The sequence below is a fragment of the Bufo gargarizans genome, chromosome 11 (genome assembly GCF_014858855.1).
Source record: "Bufo gargarizans isolate SCDJY-AF-19 chromosome 11, ASM1485885v1, whole genome shotgun sequence".
In the NCBI taxonomy this organism is placed as follows: domain Eukaryota; kingdom Metazoa; phylum Chordata; class Amphibia; order Anura; family Bufonidae; genus Bufo; species Bufo gargarizans.
The window spans coordinates 42,920,048-42,945,188 of record NC_058090.1 but is presented as its reverse complement, the minus strand read 5'-3'; the positions used below and the strand labels follow the sequence as shown (position 1 = coordinate 42,945,188).

At 43.2% G+C, this 25,141-nt stretch overlaps 1 protein-coding gene across 1 annotated transcript in view; it reads right to left on the bottom strand.

Annotated features, from left to right (window-relative positions):
• Window positions 1-24,173, bottom strand: part of ZFYVE1 (zinc finger FYVE-type containing 1) — a 43,524-nt gene extending 19,351 nt beyond the window's left edge. The window contains exons 1-3 of the mRNA XM_044271755.1: window positions 22,082-24,173; window positions 6,558-7,062; window positions 275-489 (exon numbers count right to left, since the gene is read on the bottom strand). Of these exons, the coding sequence (XP_044127690.1) occupies window positions 275-489; window positions 6,558-7,062; window positions 22,082-22,558 (1,197 nt within the window). The 5' untranslated portion in view covers window positions 22,559-24,173. The remainder of the gene's footprint in view (window positions 1-274; window positions 490-6,557; window positions 7,063-22,081) is intronic.
• Between the last annotated feature and the right edge of the window lie 968 nt (window positions 24,174-25,141).

Here is a 25,141-nt window from a genome sequence, read left to right as displayed (position 1 = left end):
TTAAAGCAAAAGACTTTTAATGTTACTCATGCTACTGTGGGCATTAACCAATTGCTATGATGGTCCTGATTCGACGACCATCCTGATCATGCGACCTTCACTTATCCTTGGGTTTTTTCTGAACAATTTTATGGATAAACTAAATATTTGTGACACCACAGTAACTAGAGAGCCCAGAAAAAACAAGGATAAGTGATGGACCTTCCTTGTATCTCTATCACATCTACCATCTTTGGATGTCCATTCTTCCCCATCAGCTATGCTGTGCTTTTACCTTTAAAGCCTTGTAGATGACGCCAGGATGACGGGAAGATCGCGTGGTGTTGGTCTCCAGCTGCTGCTCGATGGAACGCCTAAGGCCTGAGAAGTCAGTGGGTGGGTTATAGGTGCGAGTCCCTTTATAATGTATAGAGCTGAAGGCTTCTGGGAAACGACCAAGCCTGCGGAAGCGGTCCTGAATGACCTTCTCTGGTATCTCAGAGGCTTTCTCTAGAAGAAGCATATTAAACAGTAGTAAGTAAATAGGTATTGGAACTGCTAAGACCGGACAACCATGAAGTAACGCATGAATGCAGGGTCGGATTATAAACAGGGTAAGTCCGCTTTCACACAATCAGTGTTTGGTCAGTGATTTTTAAAACCAGAAGTGGAGGTTACTCAGAGTTTAGGTATTAGGGTCCATTCAGACGTCCATAGTGTATTGCGGATCCGCAATACACCGGGCCGGCCCCCTTATAGAAATGCCTATTCTTGTCCGCTATTGCGGAAAAGAATAGGACATGTTCTATTTTTTTCGGGAGCCGCGGCCCGGAAGTACGGCCTGGCTGTCTGCATCCTTTCCGTCCCCACTGAGAATGAATGGGTCCGCACCCGTTCCACAGAATTGCGGAACGGATGCAGACCCATTCTACGGATGTGTGAATGGACCTTAATGGAAAGATTTGCACCTGTTGTGTGTTTTAGACCCGCACCTGGTTTTGGCTCACAGTTACTGAAGGAAATCACTGATCAAACACTGACTGTAGGAAAGCATGCTTAAGGCCTCTTTCACACTACCATATGGCTATTTCAGTGTTTTGCGGTCTGTTTTTCATGGATCCGTTGTTTGTTTCCGTTGTGTTTCCGATTTTCCGTATGCCATATACAGTATACAGTAATTACATAGAACAAATTGGGCTGGGCATAACATTTTCAATAGATGGTTCCGCAAAAAACGGAACGTATACGGAAGATATACGGATGCATTTCCATATGCATTCAGGTTTTTTTGTGGACCCATTGACTTTAATGGTGCCACGGAACGTGATTTGCGGCCAAATATAGGACATGTTCTATCTTTGCATGGAACGGAGATACGGAAACGGAATGCATACGGAGTACATTCCGTTTTTTTTGCACACCCATTGAAATGAATGGTTCCGTATACGGTCCGTATACGGAATGCAAAAAACGGCCCGCAAAACGAAAAAAAAAAAAAAAGTAGTGTGAAAGATGCATAAGGCTGTATTACACAGCCCAATGTGGCAGACGATTGTCAGAAGGGAAGTGTTTCTTCCCGGTGTAACGTTATACTTCCCTACATTGTGAGCATTCGCTACCCTCGTCACTTCCGGTCGTCCAGCTGAGAACATCCATCCGATCACCGCGCCTGCGCACTGGCCCATAATTTTTCCCTGCCCTAACCACTCCCGGCGCATGCGAACTCTGCTGTGAAATTTCCCTAATCCGTCGTTGTGCGCCTGCGTGGTGCGGCACACCTCCTCACGTCATGTCCAGTGCGACCAGAAGTGACGAGGGTAGGGAAATCTCACGAAGTAGGGAAGTATAACGTTACACCGGCAATCGCCTGCTTGCTAGTGGAGGAGACCACTGCTATTACATGCAGCGATCTCCCCCGCAGCATCGGAAAGAGTGATCGCCATGCCATCGCTTGTCCCCGTGCTGTATAGTGGTTTGCCGGCAGCAGATCATAATTAGACAGCACGATCGGCCGCCTGCAAATGATAATTTTTTAACATGTCTTGTATCACCCGATGCTCGTTTATCTGGCAATCGGCGGCAGTATTACACTGCCAGATGTTCGCTAACGCGCATTCATACAAATACTGGTTAGCGATCATCTGCCGAAAAAACAGCAAGTGTAATACAGGCTTGAGTTTGTACACCGTAACCAGCCTGTAGCTACCAGACAACTCTTCTGCCGTATCCTCAGGAGGTGTTTAGGACAATGGCTCCAGTGTGCAAAGCATTCAGGCTCACAGCGGGGAGGGGGTCCTCAAGCGGGAGTCACCCTACTATAATATCCATATGGACAGACGCCATATTCATAAAACAACCACTGTAATAAACATCACTTGCAAAGCTAATTTTTTATTAATTGGGTGCAAATAAAGAGCTATTTACATCACTGAAAATGAAGGTATATCATTAGGATACACTATTACTTTATCGGTGGGGGACACGACTGCTGGGACCCCAACTGATGAGGTGATTGAAGAAAACACAGATAACAGGGAATGCTTGCTCAGATAACCAATAACCCTAGGGCCTCATCCACACAAACGTATTTTGTTTCCGCATCCGTATGTCCATTCCGTAGCCCGGCAAAAAATATAACATGTCCTATTCTTGTCCGTTTTAGGCATTGTTACAATGGATCCGCCCAAAAAAAAACCAAAAAAAAAACAATGGCATACGGATGTCATCCTTTTTTGGGGGGGGGGGGGGGGGGCGGATCCGCAGTTTGCGGACCGCAAAACACATAGGGTCGTGTGCATGTAGCCTAAGGCTACGGAACGGACATACCCGCAGTGTGCTGTCCGCATTTTTTGCGGACCCATTGAAATGAATGGGTCTGCATCCTATCCACAAAAAAAACAAAAAACGGAACGGACACTGAAACAAAATACGTTCGTGTGCATGAGGCCTAAACCAGTTTTTTTTTTTTTCAACATTTCTAAGTCGACCACTAGTTAGGCCTCCTTCACGCGACCGTATGGCTTTTTCAGTATTTTGCGGTCCACAAAAAACAAGGATTTCATCCGTGTGCATTCCGTTTTTTGCGGAACTGAACATCTGGCCCCTAATAGAACAGTACTATCCTTGTCCGTTATATGGACAATAATAGGACATGTTCTATCTTTGAGCAGAACAGAAATACGGAAGCGAAGGGCATACGGAATACCTTCATTTTTTTCGCAGATCCATTGAAATGAATGGTTCCGTATACGGATTGCAAAAAACTCTACGTAAACGGAGGCCTTAGCAAAGGAATTACAACCATGTACCCCTAGGGCAACAACCACCATATTCATATTCAACACTATGAACTAATTATTAATTTACGCCATTGCCTTGATTCCTATTTAGAGTAAGGAATAGTGTCCTTACATTACATGGCCATGTCTATGACTTATTTGGGGCATGCAGGGGGTTCAGCTCATAACTCCAAATTCTGACTTATGACAAATATGTTTGCAACATAAAGCAGAGGAACACTGCAACAGCGGAAGAGGCAGGAATGAAAGTAGAGAAGTCTGGGGGCCCCCAAATGTAGACCTTAGACCTATGGCACACAGCCCCTAAGATACGACTCCAAGAGACTTTAAATTTTTTTCATTGGTTCTTTAATATCGGAAACTAAAAGTCTCATTGCAATAATAAAGACAAGTAATCATTTCAGGATTCTATTGGTCAAAGAATAACAAATGACAAAGACAGATTGGAATGTAGGGACAATGTGACAGCACCGCCACGTACAGGAAAGTCAGGTCCGTTTTGAGATAATTGAGAATCTGTAAAATATTTCACTGAGGCACCTGTGTGTTACATGTGCCGTCAGTAGTCACATAACTTGTTTTAAAAGGTGTGAATATACCGCATATAGATGGAAGTACTAGGATACACTTCCTGATCATAGAATTCAGGTGTTTCATTCAGTCCCCACTGCCACAAGTGTATCAAATCAATCGGCTAGCACATGCAGTCTGCCTTCACAAAAATGTGTCATCTTCTCACACTGTCTAGTAAAAAATAAATAAATACACAAACGACGCAAATAAGGCAATACCATCTGATGCATGAGGGGAAGGGGGTACAAGTTAGGACCACTCAGCTCATACCGTTGTGCCTAGCTGACCAGGAATGCAAACAGAGGCAAGTTGCCAACTGGTCATCCCACCAGATGGGAAATTCTGAATCCAAAGTCATTGTGTGGCAAGGTATTTAAAGGGAGTCTGTCACCACATTTGAGCCTATTAGACAGATCCAATAGCGTTATATGTGCCACCCAGAAGTTTAAAACGGTACCTTTGTTGCATATACCGGAGTCTTCTTTCAGCCAAAAATGAACTTTGAAGATTCTGTAAATGCGCCCTCTCAAGTGCCCAGGGCGGCGTCTCAATCTTCCGAGCCCAAGACCAGACCTCCCCAACGGCTCATAACCCCGCCCTCCGTGTGCCTCTGCCCGCCCGTTTACTCTCCTCCTCTCTCCTTTTCCACTGCGCCCGCTACGAATTTGACCGCGCAGCCGCAGTGGAAAAGGAGAGAGGAGGAGAGTGGGCGGGCAGAGGCACACGGAGGGCGGGGTTATGAGCCGTTGGGGAGGTCCGGTCTTGGGCTCGGAAGATTGAGACGCCGCCCTGGGCACTTGAGAGGGCGTATTTACAGAATCTTCAAAGTTCATTTTTGGCTGAAAGAAGACTCCGGTATATGCAACAAAGGTACCGTTTTTAACTTCTGGGTGGCACATATAATGCTATTGGATCTGTCTAATATGCTCAAATGTGGTGACAGACTCCCTTTAAGTGGTTCTTTCCCCTTTAATATCTTGTAATATAGTTGGTTAGTGGTACCAGACTGTGTACATGCTTACTGTACACTGAAGACCTTTAGAAGGGGCCGTTGTTCCGTGATCCGTTTCCATTTTTGTTTCCGTGTGGTTTCCTTTATCTTTGGAGGACCACCAGACATGAAGGAAAGTTAAAAAAAAAGTCTAAGTCAAGTTTGCCATGCAAATGATAGGAAAAAAACGTACGCGGATAACAATCTTGTGTGCTTCCATGTTTTTTCACGGACTCATTGACTTGAATGGGTCCATGAACCGTTTTCCGTGAAAAAAATAGGACAGGTTATATTTTTTTGACGGACTGAAACCACGGATCACGGACGCGGATGACAAACGGTGAATTAGCCGAGTTTTCAACTGACCCATTGAAAGTCAATGGGTCCGCAGAATATCACGAAAAATGGAACAACGGACACGGAATGAAACAACGGTCGTGTGCATGAGGCCTAAGATGTGTCTTGCCACCACTACCTCTCTTTGCATCACACGGGCGTCAGCCAGGTGCCATTTTGGGAACTAGTCGATGGGGAGATAGCTCATTTTTACATGGCTTTGGTGACTATTACTTACTTTACTCTGTATTGATTCGTTTTATAATTCTTTTATCGCAGTTTAGCAAACTTTTTATGCACCTAAGTCGTTTTTAGCTTATTTATTCCCGGATCTCAGATTTCATGGTAATACAGCCAATAAAAAGGAAGAGAGGACTTTTAAACTGCGCTGCTAACCCTGAAGGCATTTCAGGGAAGTGATGTCATATCAAGCCGTTTATTAAAAGTGTATAAAAAACAACACGTTTCGGGACCGGACCAGTCTCTTCCTCAAGGTCATATATACTAAAATGTCAAGTGTAGCCACACAAACATTGATCAGACAAGGGGAATGTCTGAATGAGAGAATCCCTCACTCCTGGTGCCCTGGAGATGAGAGGGGAGAAAGCGCCCAGTGAGCCTATGGTCTCTCGCAGGGAACAAGACCACAGGTAGATCGCATGTAGGTGAGCTCAGCACTCAGAAAAATACTATGAGGGGAAGATCTCAAATGATACTTTGGATATAGTGTGGGGATATTTGGTGGGGTGTGAGAATCATGCTATACATGTGCAAGAATAGATTTGGGATAATATGGATTCCTGGAAAATTGATTAAACTTAGTGTATTGGGTAAAGTGGTCAGCTAGGACCACTTCTGTTTCTTCTAGGCTCTCTGATAAAAGAAGAGTGTGTGGTGTACGGATTCATAGAAGGCCCATAGAAGTTCTATAAATGCTTATACCGCATACTCGGGCTTTCTCTGAATCTGCACACCGTATACTGGTCTTTCCTCGGAAAGCTGAACAGACACAAAGGAGCAAAGCAGCCAGATGAATGCTTCTTTGTGCCCCTTAATTAGTTTACAGATATGAGGGAGTCTCAGCACCTGGACCTCCACGGATCAAAACCTTTGACATTTCACTATGACATTTTAGCAGTTTCTAAAAATGAAAGGTATGCATTAAAATAAACAAAGATATGATTCTAAACCCTAACTAAGCAGGACTTCTATTTTCAGGTCATTTTGTTTGTGAAAAAGGAAGGCTTTATGGTCATTTCCAATTTTTTATATTCGTACTACCTGCTCCTTCAGGATTGCCAAATAACTGGCAATGGTTCACGTAATCAATTCAGATATATCAATTAACCTAATATCTTACCAAGCATGGAATTGCTTACCTGATCCCAATAGTTTGGTGTGTACAGTTTCATGAAATATGATGACTCCAGGTCCCAAAGTGGAAAGTGGCACATCTAAACCACAGCGAGCAGTGGTGGCTTTCAGCTCCTTAGTAAAATGTTTCAAGTAGGCTTCAGAGGCATCACCAAGAAACTTGAATAAATCATTGTGCAAACGATCTGCGTGAGTCCTATAGATGACTAGATCTGAAATGGCTAAGACTTTAAGAAGCAACCGAGTTCTTTGACTCAGGTTGACAGTGGCCCCGAGCAGTCCTTCTGTGTCAATGACTACCACTTTGTGGACGGGATCAAACGCTGCCCATACGCCAACAGTGCAGGACTCTTGAGCAGGAGAGGTTTTGAACACTTCACGTCCATAGAAGAACGTGTGGTTGAGGGTGTGAGATTTACCATCACCGGTGTTTCCAAAAACTGAGACAACTTTTAGTAAATCCTCAGGATTGCAATCTAGTTTTCTCAAGAAATCCTCTTCATCTTCTACCTAAAGTTTCAAAAATATGAAGCAGAAAAATTATATTCAGATTTCTTCTTTTATTTTTTAAACAGCCTATGAAAAATGATAATGGAAATCGTATCAGTTGCTAGAGGATGTCCCTTCACTATTTATTTATTTTTTAAATAATTTTCCACCAACAGATTTTTTAAATGCTGGTCTATTAATCTTTAAAAGGTTGTCCCCGATAGGAAGTGAAAGAGGAGCAAGTACATCACTTTAGATACTTTATTAACCAAAGAGGAGAGCTGGCAATCACCCCAGAATCGTAAAGTGTTTCTCTGGGAATTAAGAAAATAATATTACTAAAAATACATAAATATTACTTTATAATTAATGAAAGGCATTTGGGCATATATTTATAATAATGGTTCATTTTGTCTAGGGAGCAATCATCAGGGGAAATAAAATGGCCGCCGTCTTTATTAGTACACACAAAACCTGTCCTAATCACACAGCAGGACAAGTTACTTTACAACACTGATCTAAAGAGCTGACTCTTCCTCTTCTCCGTAGTTCATGAGGAGACATGAAGTACAGAGAGGAAGGACAGGACAGACTGTGGTAATGGAGACTGCATACAAATGCTGCTGCTCATTATTCCCACCTCCTCTCTGTACTTCATGTCTCCTCATGAACTCCATTTCTATAGAGATTCAGCTGAAGATCTTATCAGCTGTATTCAGGATCATAATCCCTGACAAGCAAAGCAGAGAGGAGGATGAGGCAGCTCTTTAGCTCAGTGTTGTGAAGTAACTTGTCCTCAGGTGTGATTAGGACAGGTTTTGTGTGTACTAATAGGACGACGGCCATTTTATTTCTCCTAAAAATTGCTCCCTAGACAAAACGAGCCATTATAACCAATGAAATGTATTTGGGAATATATTTATAATAAGGTAATATTTAAGTATTTTCATTTTCTTAATTCCTGGAGAACCTGTCACGGCTGAGGATGGGGAAAACCCTCAGCTGTGCGGTATCAGCAGATGGATGGTCAGAGCATGGCCAGGACAGGAATCACGGAGCAGGTCACCTCCTAACAATCCCTAATTCTGACCCTGTCTCCTAGCCTGTATGAGCCAACCCTGATGGTAGGAGGGCTCATACTCCGGAACCTGATATTCCTGCTAGCCCTCAGGGTGGCCCTGGACTAGGAGCTGGGTAAGACTACCTGTTCCTCCTAGATAGGGACGAACAGGAGTCTCACTGGCCAAGCTATAAAGACAGGGGAAACAGAAACAGACATATGGCAATGGCAGTTAAGTGAGACTAGTACCACACCTACCTGCCACAGACACACAACCTGGAACCCATGTACAAGTGCTGCTGTCCACAACAATACAAAAGACATAGCACACATCACACGGGAAACCAGGAAACCATATGCTGCACTAAATAAAGACCAAAGAAACATCTACTGAACACCATACATAAAGCTTATGACCACAAGGGTGGCCCCCACTGGCAGATGGTATAACAGGAGGATGTCTCCAGCAACCAAGGCTGAAGAACCCCTCAGCTAACTCAAAACAGCAGAGGCTTTATAGCCCAAAGTAGCCACACCCACACTCAGACACACCAGGTGATCACACACACAGAAGGGAGTTAACCCTTCCAACACAAGGCAAAGGAAGATGGCCACTTAAAGGGGAAGTACACACATAAACACACACTTCACCTGTTGCCGCGGGCAACCATGTCCTGGGGATCATCCATAGGGCTGAGACACTGCCACCACATGCACACAACACCACACGTTGCCACGGGCAACCAAGTGAAGGAAAGTATCACAAAACACACCATAGGCCGTGACAGAACCGCTTTAAGAGATCTAAGTAATGCAACAGACCCTTATTTGTAATATTTAAGGACTCTATACTGGTAGGGTCTATCTCACAGTATTGGTGCTTAGCAAATGTGATGTCAATATTCAAAAAGCGGTGAAAAAGTGAACCCAAAAACTATAGTCCTGTAAATTTAACCTCTATAGTGGGTAAACTGTTTGAAGGTTTTCTAAGAGATGCTATTCTGGAGTATCTCAATGAAAATAAGTTCATAACGCTATATCAGTAGGGCTTCATGAGGGACCGGTCATGTTAGGGTCCATTCACACGTCCGTAAGTGTTCTGCGGATCCGCAAAACGCGGACACTGGCAATGTGCATTCCGCAATTTGCGGACCGCACATCGCCAGCACTATAATAGGAAATGCCTAATCTTGTCCGCAATTGCGAATAAGAATAGGACATGTTCTATTTTTTTGCGGAACCGGAAGTGCGGATCCGGACAGCACATTCCGGCCTTATTGAAAATGAATGGGCCTGCAAAATTGCGGAACGGATGCAACCCATTTTGCGGACGTGTGAATGGACCCTTAAACTAATTTAATCAGTTTCTATGAGAAGATAAGTTCTAGACTTGACTGCAGTGAGTCAATGGATGTCGTATATCTGGACTTCTCCAAAGCATTTGATACAGTGCCACAAAAAAAGTTAGTACATAAAATGAGAATGCTTAGACCGGGGGAAAATGTCTCTAAGGCTACTTTCACACTCGAGTTTTGGGTGGATCCGTCATGTATCTGCAATGACGGATCCATTACAATAATACAACCGCATGCATCCATCATGAACGTATCCGTTTGTATTAACTAACATAGCCAAGACGGTTCCGTCATGAACTTCATTGACAGTCAATGGAGGACGGATCCGTTTTCTATTGTGCCAGATTGAGTCAGAGAAAACGGATCTGTCCCCATTGACTTACATTGTGTGTCAGGACGGATCCATTTGGATCAGTTTCGTCAAGCGGACAGCATAATGCTGCAGGCAACGTTTTGGTGTCCGCCTCCAGAGCGGAATGGAGACTGATCGGAGGCAAACTGATGCGTTCTGAGCAGATCCTTTACCATTCAGAATGTATTAGAGCAAAACTGATCCGTTCTGGACCGCTTGCCCTCAACGGATCTCACAAACGGAAAGCCAAAACGCCAGTGTTGAAAGTAGCCTAACTGGCTAAGTGATAGAAAACAGAGGGTGGTTATTAACCCCCTGAGGACAGGGCGATTTTCCATTTTTGTGTTTTCATTATTTTAATCCCTCCCTTCCAGGAGCCATTACTTTTTATTTTTCCATTCACATAGCCATATGTGGAGGCTTGTTTTCTTTTTGAGGGACAAGTTGCACTTTCTAATGGCATCAGTTTACATTGCATAGGATGTAGAAGGAAGCTGGTAAAAAATCCAAAGTGTAAAAAAAAAAAAAAAGAAGAATATTTGTTTTTACCGCGTTTCCTATGCTCTTGTAAAACTGACCTGTTATCTTCATTCATTTCCATAGTTTTTCTTGTTTTAATACTTTGTTGTTTTTTTCCTTACGGCGGTCACTGTACAGGACAATATGTTTATATTTTAACAGTTTAAGAGTTCTGGGACATGGCGGCAAATTATTTTTATTTTGTTATTGTTTATTTTCATTTTTTTACGGGGAAAGGTGTGATTTGAATATATTTAAACTTTTTTTTTTCTTTTACACATTTTTAAGTCTCCTTAAGGGACTTGAACATGTGATCATTAGATCGCTTATCCCACAGACTGCATGAATTATCACTGCAGCCTATGGGACATTCAATACGTTCCTATGGAGCCCTGCCACAGGAACTATTGCTGTGGTAGAGACCAAAACTACCACAAGGAACAAACGCCCCCCCCCCCCCAAATTGGCTCACAATTATGACTGACCACGGCATCTGAGGAGGTTAAAAGTCTGTCATTAGCCCTGGGTGTCCACTGTTTAACCCCTTAAGGACACAGCCCTATTTCACCTTAAGGACCAGGCAATTTTTTGCAAATCTGACCAGTGTCACTTTAAGTGCTGATAACTTTAAAACGCTTTGACTTAGCCAGGCCATTCTGAGATAGTTTTTTTGTCACATATTGTACTTTATGACACTGGTAAAATGAAGTCAAAAAAATTAATTTTTATTTATAAAATAATACCAAACTTACCAGAAATTTGGAAAAAATTGCAAATTTCTAAGTTTCAATTTCTCTACTTCTATAATACATAGTAATACCTCCAAAAATAGTTATTACTTTACATTCCCCATATATCTACTTCATGTTTGGATCATTTTGGGAATGATATTTTATTTTTTGGGGATGTTACAAGGCTTAGAAGTTTAGAAGCAAATCTTGAAATTTTTCAGAAATTTTCAAAAACACAATTTTTAGGGACCAGTTCAGGTCTGAAGTCACTTTGCGAGGCTTACATAATAGAAACCACCCCAAAATGACCCCATTCTATAAACTACACTCCTCAAGGTATTCAAAACTGATTTTACAAACTTTGTTAACCCTTTAGGTGTTCCACAAGAATTAATGGAAAATAGATATACAATTTCAAAATTTCACTTTTTGGGCAGATTTTCCATTTTAATAATTTTTTTCCAGTTACAAAGCAAGGGTTAACAGCCAAACAAAACACATTATTTATGGCCCTGATTCTGTAGTTTACAGAAACACCACATATGTGGTCGTAAACAGCTGTACGGGCAAACGGCAGGGCGCAGAAGGAAAGGAATGCCATACGGTTTTTGGAAGGCAGATTTTGCTGGACTGTTTTTTTTTTTTTACACCATGTCCCACACTTTTTGTGAGGCAAGATAACAAGAAATAGCTGTTTTGGCACCGTTTTTATTTTTTATTATATACAACATTCATCTGACAGGTTAGATCATGTGATATTTTTAAAGACCAGGTTGTCACGGATGCGGCGATACCTAATATGTATACTTTTTTTTTTATGTAAGTTTTACACAATGATTTCATTTTTTAAGCAAAAAAAATCTTGTTTTAGAGTTTCCATAGTCTGAGAGCCATAATTTTTGCAGTTTTGGGGCGATTACCTTGGGTAGGGTATGATTTTTGCGGGATGAGATGACGGTTTTATTGGCACTATTTTGGGGTGCGTGTGACTTTTTGATCGCTTGCTATTACACTTTTTGTGATGTAAGGTGACAAAAATGGTTTATTTAGCACAGTTTTTATTTTACATTTTTTACGGTGTTTCTCTGAGGGGTTAGGTCATGTGATTTTTTTTATAGAGCCGGTCGATACGGATGCGGCGATACCTAATATGTATACTATTTTTTATTTATGTAAGTTTTACACAATAATATAGTTTTTGAAACAAAATAAAATCATGTTTTAGTGTCTCCATATTCGGAGAGCCATTGTTTTTTCAGTTTTTGGGCTATTATCTTAGGTAGGGTCTCATTTTTTGAAGGATGAGATGACGGTTTGATTGGCACTATTTTGGGGTGCGTGTGACTTTTTGATCGCTTGCTATTACACTTTTTGTGATGCAAGGTGACAAAAAATTGTTTATTTAGCACAGTTTTTTATTTTTTATGGTGTTCATCTGAGAGGTTAGGTCATGTGATATTTTTATAGACAGAGCCGGTCGATACGAACGCGGCGATACCAAATATGTATAGTTTTTTTTTATTTATGTAAGTTTTACACAATAACAGCTTTTTTCAAACAAAGAAAATGATGTTTTAGTGTCTCCATATTCTGAGCCATAGTTTTTTTATTTTTTGGGCGATTGTCTCAGGTAGGGGCTCATTTTTTGCGGGATGAGGTGACGGTTAGATTGGTACTATTTTAGTGGGCAAACGCCCCTATTTTTTAATAATTTTTTTAACTTTATTTGGGGAAAATGACGTTTTTGTTTATTTTTACTTGAAACTTCATTTTTGGGGGGGAAAACTTAATTTTTCTTTTCACTTTATTTTTTGTCCCACTTTGGGACTTGAACTTTTGGGGGTATATTCCTTTACAATGCATTCCAATACTTCTGTATTGGAATGCATCGGCTGTATGAGTAATACTGTGATCTCACAGGCTCTCCACCGGAAGGCAGCGCAGATGCCTCAGGAAGGCATCGCGCTGCCTTCCATGCCATTGGGTCCCCCCACAGCCCCATGGGGACCCGATGGCACCGCCGCTGCACTGAATTGACCTGCGGTTTCCGGCGATCAACGACACGGGGGGGTCACGGGACCCCCCGCGCATTTAGCTGAGGTGCCTGCTCAATGATTTGAGCAGGCACCTTGTTCCGATCACCGCCCGCCGGGCGGCGGTGATCGGAACAACGCATGACGTACCGGTACGTCATGCGTCCTTAAGGACTTGGGAAACATGCCGTACCGGTACGTCATGTGTCCGTAAGGGGTTAAAACAACAGAAACTGGGTGTCTATGGCATCCCCTGCACCCTGGAGCGGACACCATTTTTAGGAAATGGGTTTCCACTGTACATGTATGGTAAAGGTCCTCAAGGGGTTAACAGTACATATTCAGACTGGGTCAAAGTCACTAGAGGGTACCTCAGGGGTCAGTACTGGGCCTTTTTTTTTTTTTTTTTCAATATTTATTAATTATCTTGTAGAGGGGCTGCACAGTAAAATATCACGTTTTGTAGACGATACTAAACTGTGCAAAGTAATGAAAACAAAAAAAGTATCCCATTCATGTGACCGATAAGGATTCCAGCACCTGCCCTGAGGATAGATTTAAAAAAGTTGTCATTCTGGGACAACTAGAAAATCAGAAACAGTGCAAACACTGGAACGGGGAATTCCGCCGAGCTTTCTCTGGCACACACAGCTCGGGAATTCCTCACCACTGAGATAATTTCACATTTAAATGAGTAAAAAAAAAAAAATTTGTTGTAACCCTTGGAACGTTCAGATTAATGCGCGCATTACACCAGTGCGTGTAACCAATGACTATCCGGTCTCTGCTGAGATGAAAGACAGCAGTTAGCGGATATTCATTACAATCGGCGATAATACTGTGGCTACACTGTAATATTTTAAACAGTACACTCACTATTAAATGAGGTTATAGTAATGAAAAATAAAGGTTAAAGGGAACCTGTCATCAACTTTATGCTGATGTCACTGAGGGCAGTATAAAATAGTGACAGAAATGCTGATGTCCGCGCTGTGTCACTCATGAGCTAATAGTAAGTGGTTGCTGAGAACCAGCATCCTAATCATTGCAGCCCAGGCCTTGAAAAGAGTCACATCTACCTGAGAAGAGTCCTGGTTATTCCTAATCTCCTGCTCTCTCCCCATCTGCTGATGATTGGCAGTTCTCTCCTAGAGAGAAAACTAGGTAGAAGACTGTCAGTCATCAGCAGGAGAGCAGGAGATCATGAGTAACCAGGACTCTTCTCAGGAGGCCGGGACTCTTTACCAGTCTGCAATGATTGTGATGTTGGTTCTCGGCAACCACTTACTTTTAACTTATAAATGACAGACCTCTGAAATCAGCTCACCTGTCTGTACTTTATACTGCCGTTAGTATGGGCAGCACAAAGCTGATGACAGGTTCCCTGAGAAACAGGGTGACATTTTGTCTAATAGGACTTTGTGTATGTGAAATATTTGATAAAAAGCGCCCATCGCCTACTAAGTGGGTTATTTGGGATTGCCTGCATTTCTTATTTCCCACAGACCACTAGAACTGGTGATTTTATGCCAAAAATACAGGTGCAAAAACCACCAACGTACAGAAAAACACACACACACACACACACACACACACACAAAAAAAACTTTAGGTTAAAGCCCAATAATGAAAGAGAGGATTTTTGTTCTCCATGGCATTTTTACACCACCTACAAAAGTGTCATGATCAATAGCCCAGCTATCTGCGGAAATAACATTGGATCCTGGAAAGTGTCCCTCCTGCTGCCTAAGGCCCCATGCACACGACCATATATTTGGTCCACATTTTTTCGGCATCGACTGCGGACCATTTTCTTTCAATGGGGCTGCAAATAATGTGTGATGTTCGCATCCTTATGTCCATTCCACCATCCCGCAAAAAAGATAAATACAGTAATGGCTAACCTTGGCACTCCAGCTGTGGTAAAACTACAACTCCCAAGATGCTCCCCTTGCTTGGCTGCTCTCAGAACTCTGTAGAAATAAATGGAACATGCTGGGAGTCGTAGTTTCACCACAGCTGGAGTGTCAAGGTTAGCCATCACGGAGATAGAACGTGTCCTATTCTTGTTCATTTTGCAGGCAAGACTAGGCATTTTTAATATAGAATGGGAGAAAATGTGGATATTCATGTTTTGCAGATCCCAGCAGAAATTGTCACTCTGCAGATTTAAAATCCGCACAGCGGGTCGGTTTACAATCAGGCTGGGGATTCTTTTGCAGTGTGTGGATGAGAGTTCTGTAAAATGCTGCAAATTGGCCACAAGCACAATCAGAGCATATCCATCTCATGCCAATGCACCCTGAAAGGGGTTGTTCAAGTGTTTATCCGTTTTCTCGGTTCATCCACCCCATGGCACTCATGCCTATCAGCTGTATTAAAAGGTCATGCCGCCTCTTCCTAGGCCAGTGATGTCACGTTCATCGGTCACATGGCCTAGGCCAGGGGTGCACAACCTGCGGCCCCCAGAGCCATGGTTTGCGGCCCCCGCCCTGCTGGGCAGAAACACAGCTGATCCTGCAATCAGCTGTGTTATTGCACAGAGCGCTGCACAGCAGATGGATCACAGGTTTTGCTCCTGCACTGTAGCAGGATCAGAAAGGGTCCCCAGCTATTAGTGAGAGCGGGGAAGCCGAGGAGAAGACAGAAGAGCTTTATTAGCGCTTCTGCCTTCTCCTCAATGAGCGCTCTGCAGTGTGGACCCGGCTATCACATGATCTCTAGGTGTCTCGGGGGCAGAGGAGCGCTGCCCTGGTACAAAGCCTCCGCAGCAGGCTGGTTTGCCTTTAACTGGGGCTCCTTTGGATGATCCAGTTACAGTGGAAATAGTACAAAAAAAAGTCACTTATTGTCTCCCAAAAGGTCTTTCAGTGACCTCTTGGGGACAAATTATGTGGTAAAAATATATTTAAAAAAAATGTTAAAAAATTTGAAAACTAAATAAATAAATAAATAAGATAAAATAAAATAAAAAGTTAAAAGTGCTTAATAAAAGAGAGTGTTCACTGTCCCACCACAGTCTTTTTATGAAAAAGTGCAAAATTTTAAAAAGTGACAGTGTCCCCCAAGGTCTTTTTATGACCTCTTGGGGGACATATTATGTATCAGAAATATATTAAGTTAAAAAAAAGTTCATACATAAAAGAAAAGAAACCCACACCAATCAAAACCGTCACCATTACCGCCCCATTCACGTGAAACTTTTAATATTATATAGCAAAATACACAAATAGAGATCTAATTATAATAATTTATTTTGGTGTCAGTTTGCATATTTAAAGAATAAGGAGCTATAGTTTGAAAAAATATATACTTTTTAAAAACGTTTTGTACAGTTTCCCCCAAATAAAAATTGTTGCAAAAATTATCTTGATAGTCCAACAAATAAGATAGTTACAACAGTTTGAACCACCATGCGCGCTAAATCACAAAAAAGTGTCTGGTCATTAAGGCCTTTTCGGGCCTGGTCATTCCAGCATTAACCAATAGGCGCCTTCCCCACTAGCAAGGTAATGTGCTTACTGGTTACTGCAGGGCACCTATAACTGGATTGGCAGGAGATGGTGATAACCAGTGAGCTCCGTCCTCTGCAGTAAAGGAAACCGCTGATTTATAAATAGGAAATGTCGCCACTTTTCTGGTAAAAATGAGGCCTAGAGCATGGCCTCTGAAATAGAAAATTCATACTTACCTGCTCCACTCCGCTCTGGTCCTCTGCACTGCCCCCGCTGCCTCCATCTTCCGGTTCCTGCTCGGTTTACACCTGTCAGTGCATGGCCATGGTCACTTGCACGGCTCTAGTCAATGACTGGTTTCAGCAGTGACACGCTGCTTGTGGCCACATCACCGCCTAAGCCAGTCATTGGCTGGAGTGGTGTATGACCATGTCCATGCACTGCCAGGTGTAAACAGCGGAGGCAGTTCGAAGAACCAGAGAGAGGGGGAGCAGGTAAGTATAACTCTTCGGTTTCAGGGGTTATGCTGCAGCACGATATTTGGGACAATTACTGGGAACAAGTGTTCATAGGAGCGCTCATATCTTATATCTGGCCGGTATAATCGTGCAGCTGATCAGTCGATAAACAAGGAATCGCTCATTTGTCGGCTGATTTGCATATTTTATGAAAGATGTACAATTATCTGCTGCACATCTCCCTGTATAATCTAAATGAAGGCAGAATGACTGTGGCAGCGATCACTCCTCCCCAGTCACTTTGCTTGTGTAATAGGCAGATGAGCGCCGATCAACGATTTTTTTATTTGCGGCCCCTTGAAATAGAGCGATGTGACAATGCGGCCCCCAGACCAAAAAAGGTTGTGCACCCCTGGCCTAGGCGCAGCTGAGTCCCCTTAAAGGGAACCTGTCACCGGGATTTTGTGTATAGAGCTGAGGACATGGGTTGCTAGATGGCCGCTAGCACATCCACAATACCCAGTCCCCATAGCTCTGTGTGCTTTTAATGTGGCAAAAAAACGATTTGATACATATGCAAATTAACCTGAGATGAGTCAGGGACAGGACTCATCTCAGGGTAATTTGCATATGTATCAAATCGGGTTTTTTACACAATAAAAGCACACAGATCTATGGGGACTGGTTATTGCGGATGTGCTAGCGGTTATCTAGCAACCCATGTCCTCAGCTCTATACACAAAATCCCGATGACGGGTTCCCTTTAAGTGGATGAGGTTGAGCTGCAATACCAAGCACAGCCACTATCCAATGGGCGGCACTGTGCATGGTAAGCTGCGAGGAGGCCACAGGTCACTGACCAAACACTATGTGAAAACGGCCTTAGACTGGGCTTTCGGCCAACAGTTATTCAGATTTCAGATGATTATTCCCTACTTATGACTGTTCATGCGGCCATTCATTTACACTGTTGTCAGCAGCACATCCCTTGTTTACACATGCAGATACATTTATATATTAGAAGGAAATACGGTGGCTCTCCTGTATGGACAATATGCAATGTGCACGTGTCTGAACTGACTCGCCTAAGGGTACTTTCACACTTGCGTTGCTTGATTCCGACAGGCAGTTCCGTTGCCTGAACTGACTGCCTGATCAGGCAAACTGTATGCAAACGGATGTCATTTTTTCTGACTGATCAGGCATTTTTCAGACTGATCAGGATCCTGATCAGTCAGAAAAATGCCTGATCAGTCAGAAAAATGCATTGCAATACCGGATCTGTTTTTCCGGTGTCATCAGGCAAAACGGATCCGTTTATTTATTTTTTTCATTTTTAAAGGTCTGCGCATGCGCAGACCGGAAGGACGGATCCGGCATTCCGGTATTTTGAATGCCGGATCCGGCACTAATACATTCCTATGGAAAAAAAATGCCGGATCCGGCATTCAGGCAAGTCTTCAGTTTTTTTCGCCGGAGATAAAACCGTAGCATGCTACGGTTTTCTCTTTTGCCTGATCAGTCAAAACGACTGAACTGAAGACGTCCTGATGCAAACTGAACGGATTACTCTCCATTCAGAATGCATGGGGATATGCCTGATCAGTTCTTTTCCGGTATAGAGCCCCTGTGACGGAACTCTATGCCGGAAAAGAAAAACGCAAGTGTGAAAGTACCCTAAGTCAGAAGAGGCAGGCGTATAGGAAACTAGGAAGACAGGCACTCTATATCAGGTCACCAGCAGATATCAACAAAGGACAGGGATAGTATAGGTATGTTGAAAAAAAAAAAATATATTTATTTTTATAGTAGTAATGATAAAAAAAAAACGTATTTCAATATAGGTCACTCCTATCGTACAGGGAGAGGGGAATGGTAGTGAAAAATTGGATAAAAAGGTAAGAATTAAATGGGGATAGGAAAAAAGATAAAAAAAGAGGGGGTTGTGAAAAAGTGGTGATGTTAAAATGATATTTAAAATGATATTTAAAACACCCTGTATTGGGCTATATGTCCAAAATAAAAAATAAAAAAATAATAATAAAATATTGTATAAGTATAGTCAATGCTCTGGGATGAGTTCAATGGAAAAAAGTGCAGCAGCAGCCTTCCAGACACAATGTGCGTTTCGAAGGATTGCAGCCTTCATCAGTGCTCCACTGATGAAGAAGGCTGCAATCCTTCGAAACGCGTATGCTTTCTCAAGCCCTGGGAAGCGCTTCCAAACTGCTTTGCACCATCAGGCTGCCTCCACCCACCGACGATACCGGGAATTAAAAGTGCGTGAAAAAAGCGCGTGTAAAAATTGCCGCACGTGGCAAGAAAGTCAGACAAAGCCAACAGCCCTCTGATGGGAGGAAAAAGAGCGCAACATTCGTATCGACGGTCCACTCCGCAAACAGCAGCTTCTCGCGATCATCGCATCCTCCTGCAATCGCGCTGCCAGCCGCACCAAGTACCCACAGCACACAGAGGATCCTACGCAGAAAAGAACCTGCGATCTTCGAGGAAAGGTAACAGCGACCAGTGAGCCAATTTTCGGTGGGACGCCACCAGGCACTGGTTCGCTGAAAATTATTTTCGCATAAATGAAAATTACTTTCGCATAAATGAAGGCTATTTTCGCATAAATGAAAATCACTTTCGCATAGCTGCATATACTTAGACATTGGGTCTGGAAGGCTGCTGCTGCACTTTTTTCCATTGAACTCATCCCAGAGCATTGACTATACTTATACAATATTTTATTATTATTATTATATATTATTTTTTTTTTGGACATATAGCCCAATACAGGGTGTTTTAAATATCATTTTAAATATCATTTTAACATCACCACTTTTTCACAACCCTTTTTATCCAATTTTTCACTACCATTCCCCTCTCCCTGTACGATGGGAGTGACCTATATTGAAATACTTTTTTTTTATCATTACTACTATAAAAATAAATATAGTTTTTTTCAACATACCTATACTATCCCTGTCCTTTGTTGTTATCTGCTGGTGACCTGATATAGAGTGCCTGTCTTCCTAGTTTCCTATACATTTATCTATTCTTCCAACATCAGGACAACACCATACACACTCAATGGTTATCTGGTCCCACCAAAATCAGTGACCGATGGTCATCTAATCTGTATATCAGCAGAAAAATATCCCGCGGCGCAAAAAACATCCAATAGTAGAGTTCAAATTCCAGAGATTTATTTGGCAGGTGGTGCAACGCGTTTCAGGGACAATGGTCCCCTTCATCAGGTACAGATTGCAATGGTTTTTGCGCCGCAGGATATTTTTCTGCTAATCTACTTGCCTTTCCAGGCATCCCCTAATAGAAGTACCTGCATCCTTGGCTGCATACCTTCCACCGCAAGGGGCATCCAACCACACAAGGCGAGCCTCCACTTTGGAGAAATTTCTTTACTATAACCGTACGTTATTACTCTATGGTGCGCCTTTTTGTGTTTCCCATCTAAACACCGCCTGCACAATCTACTAATCTAATCTGCCTTCAGAATTAGCCTGGAATTTACACAAGTGGCATGAACAAGCAAATAACTCCCACGACATCTGTGATTTTTTTTATCTCCTCCTCCCCATGGAAATTGTTGGAAATACTTAAAAGGGTTGTCTCACTTCAGCATGTGGCATTTATCATGTAGGTAAAGTTAATACAAGGCACTTACTTACTAATGTATTGTGATTGTCCATATTGCCTCCTTTCCTGGCTGGATTCATTTTTTCCCATCACATTATAAACTGCTCGTTTCCAAGGGTTACGACCACCCTGCAATCCAGCAGCGGTGGTCATGCTTGCACACTATAGGAAAAAGCACCGGCCTCTCTGGTAGCCGGGACCGTAGCGCACATAGGCACATGTATGCACAGCATCTCCTGTCCTGACCACCTTGTATCTGCACTGCAACGGTGGTCGTAACCCCTAGAAACGAGCAGTGTATAATGAGATGGAAAAATGAATCAACCCAGCAAAAGAGGCAATATGGACAATCACAGTACATTAGTAAGTGCCTGGTATTCACTTTGTCTGTGAGACAACCCCTTTAATTGTTTTATGTGATGCCAGAGTCTGGATCTGGCGTCCACAGATGTTCCCTGGCTGATTCTGTCACATCAGGAGTGGACACCTTCGTCATGTGTACCGAGTGTGAAATCATAAACAACAAGGACATCCGTATGTATACTCCCTCTGCTGGAACCTGTAATATCCAGCAAAGGAAGTACATGTTAATGCATGTGACATCACCCCGTGCAGGTGCGGATAGTATAAACGTATGGAAGTAAACGGCATAGAAAAAGCTGGGACTTCAGGGGAAATACACAGCGCAGTGGCTCGCAATGTTTCCTTGCAGCAGAGGACCTGGGTTTGATTAAGACCAGAGACAAGATCTGTATGGACATCTTACCTTCTACCTGTGCTGTGTACATCACCTCAATATACACCGGCTTCCTCACCAACCTCCAAAATATTACTAGCTTAGGCCAAATTCACATCTCCATTCGGAGATCATGCAGGCTGTTCCGGCACAGAGCAGTCTGCTGGATCTCACAGGATCCGGCATTGCTGGATCTCACAGGATCCGGGATGGCTGGATCTTCTACTTCTCCGCTGGGTCCCCACTGGCTGCAATGAAGTCTGGCAGTGATCGGGCTGATTTCCAGCATAAGGCTACATGCACACGACCGTTCCATTTTTTGCGGTCCGCAAACCACCGATCCGCAAATAAAACGGAAGCCGCCCGTGTGCCTTCCGCAATTTGCGAAACGGAAGGCCCATTGTAGAAATGGCTATTCTTGTCCGCAAAACGGACAAGTATAGGACATATTCTATATTTTTTGCAGGGCCGTGTGCATGAGGACTCAATGTCAGGTTTTGGCTGGACCGAAAAACATTGCATACAACGGTTTTTGTCCAGCCAACAGCCGGCATTTGCACCAATCTCCTAAACGAAGACGTGAACGCAGCCAAACTGCCTCTACTAGTTTTCGTCAAGATGGAAAAAATTGAGACAAGTAATTAGAAGGTGTGTACTGCGCTATGAAATATTACTGCAAAATACCTGAATTTGCTCCGTTTCATCCACAAGTAGGAAACTGACAACTTTCTCGGTCATCTTCTTTTTCTGGGTCTCGTCGTCCATCTTTGGACCTTCCTGAGGCTCGTGGCTCTTTACTGTTTGGTAAGAAGTGACTTGATGCTTTCGTTTGTTCCCCCCAGAGTGAGTCCGCTTCTGACAGTCTGTACAGAGATCAATTTTACAAGAGAGACACCTCACCGCCGCCCGAGGTCTAGCTCCCGCAGGGCCACAGTTGTTCGCCCCTTTACATGAGGAGCAGTAAGGGACATAGCCAGGCGGTATCAACGCCCGCTCGTGGTTCTGGAGCCTCTCTTGCTTGTGCAGAACCTCTTCGCAACGCTGACATTGTAATGTTTTGCACTCGTCGCACTCGAACAAGGCTTCTTCGCTTCCGGAACATGCAAAATTCTCCTGGCACATCAAACCAGTCATCGCCGTTTTATCACCTTGGCTGCTCATCTTCTATCTAAGAGCTAAAACCAAAAGTTCCTTCGAAATGTTAAAGGCTATGGTTAAATTTACCGAAGAGCTAAATATTGGTTCAAAGGAAAGCTAACCTAATAAAAATATAGTTACTAGTTCTAGAAATTAGGTTTATTGCACAGTATTTCCATTAAAATTAAACCACGTGACTCAAAACTAAGCCAGGGCTCTGAAACCAGTAGGGATGTAGGGTCTACTGAGAGACTTCATTATCGAGGAGTCTAGAAATCTGAAATGCCCACCTGTAATCTAGAACGGCACATACAATGTACAGCCAGGGATGTCAGGCTTGCTATACATCAAACTTACATCTGGTAAGACAAATGCATTGCCACCTGAGATGGGGCTCCCTGTCAGCTGAAGTGTCACCAGTGGACTATTCTAGAGTTGACCAGGAAGAATAACAGTCATCTAGTCCTTCCCTCCAGACCCGTCTTACTCAATGTATACAGTGATGTGTGTGGATGGAGACAATGACCAAACTAAGTAAACATAAAAAATGGTAAATTAATGCGTCTAAGAGCTGGAGTCTCTTCTAGAAGATCATCTACCGATTCAGCAGCACTTAGACACGTGGATGAAATGGCATCGATGTTCTTCAGAGGAGAACGTCTCCTTAGTTGTCCTTGATACTAAAGCAAATTATATTCTCAGAAGATTGTCACAAGGAAGACATCTTGTGATGACGCTAAACTAAAACTGGAAGAATCTTCTGCATGGAGGATCAGGGTCATCACACTTCATAAGAGGGATCTTCTGTAGAAATAGGGATCGTTCCTGAGTCACGTTCTTCGTAAGAAAGATCTCCTGTCAATAGGGACTGCCCGGGGTTATGTTCTTCGTTAGAGGGATTTTATGGCGTCACAGTGTCTCAACAGGGATCGCCTAGAGTTACAATGTTTGTAAGAGGGATCTCTTGGTTTAGAAGGGATCGCTCCAAGTTACGCTATATAAGGGTTGGATCTTCTGCTGTCACGATGCCTCAACAAGGGTTACAATATTCGTAAGAAGGATCTTCAAGTGTTACAATGTAACAACCGGGATTATTCCAAGTTTACACTCTTGGTGAGAGGGATCTTCGTCTTGTGATCCCTATTCCAAACTGTGATCTACTGAGGATCAACGTTGCAATGTAGACATCTCCTGGGATCAACTTAAAGGGTCCAAAGGTCCAGACGGGGATCTTCTGGGGATCCAGAGACTCAGTAGGCTGCTCCTCCTAGATGGACAGTGTCCTGGAGGAACCTACACCCTCCACAGTAAATATTGTCCGGACTGCTGGATCATGGGATCTGACGCAGGAGGCCAGGAGAGCTGTAGGAGGCCGCTCAGATGACAGGAGGCTGGAGGCACCTGGGATGGTCCTGCTCAGGAAGACACTACAGGCATCTATTGTTTACAGTACGAGCCGGCATCCGGCAGTGACTCAGGGATCGCACGGCAGCTCCTCCCGGACACCGGACAGCTCCACAGACCGGACCTATGGTGCGAGCCGTCACCGGCGGAGACTGTTATGACAGCGGCGCTCTCCCGGGTCAGCCCCCCAGTGACTTCTGACTCGGTAGTGCCTAGAATGGAGTTGCTCCTGGTAGGTGTGATGATGTAAGAGTCACGTGACGGGTGGTGGTCACATGACTCTTCCCTGCAATTTCCTACATGACGGGGCTGTGTAGTCACTTGTGTTGTGAACAACATGTTGTGGGAGGCATGGTGGGGGAGGTGCTGGGGTGTTCCCTCCCTGCAATGTCCTCTGCACCGCATAATAACAGCCTAAGCATGCTGGGAGCTGTGGTTCTCCTAGATACTCACATTGTCATGTCTTCTAATATTTCATAATAATAGCCTGGACATGCTGGGAGCTGTGGTTCTCCTATATACATTGTCATGTCTTCTAATATCCCATAATAGCCTGGACATGCTGGGAGCTGTGGTTCTCCTAGATACATTGACATGTCTTCTAATATCCCATAATAATAGCCTGGGCATGCTGGAAGCTGTGGTTCTCCTGTATGTTTACATTATAATGTCTTCAAATATCCCATAATGTTGTAATGTCTTCTAATATCCCATAAAAATAACCTGGACATGCTGGGAGTTGTGATTCCCCTATATTCTCATGTTGTAATGTCTTCTAATATCCCATAATAATAGCATCCTGAACACGCTGGGAGTTGTGGTTCCCCTATATTCTTACATTATAATGTCTTCTAATATCCCATAATAATAGCCTGGACATGCTGGGAGTTGTGGTTCCACTATATTCTTACACTATAATGTCTTCTAATATCCCATAATAATAGCCTGGACATGCTGGGAGCTGTGGTTCCCCTATATTCTTACACTATAATGTCTTCTAATATCCTATAATAATAGCCTGGACATTCTGGGAGTTTTGGTTCTCCTATATACTCACATTGTAATGTCTACTGATATCCCATAATCATAGCCTGGACATGCAGGGACTTGTAGTTCTCATATACAGGGCCCTCCTCTTAGGTTGCATTCACATTTATTAAAGGGGTTTCCAAGGCTTTTAATATTGATTATCTATAGGACCTC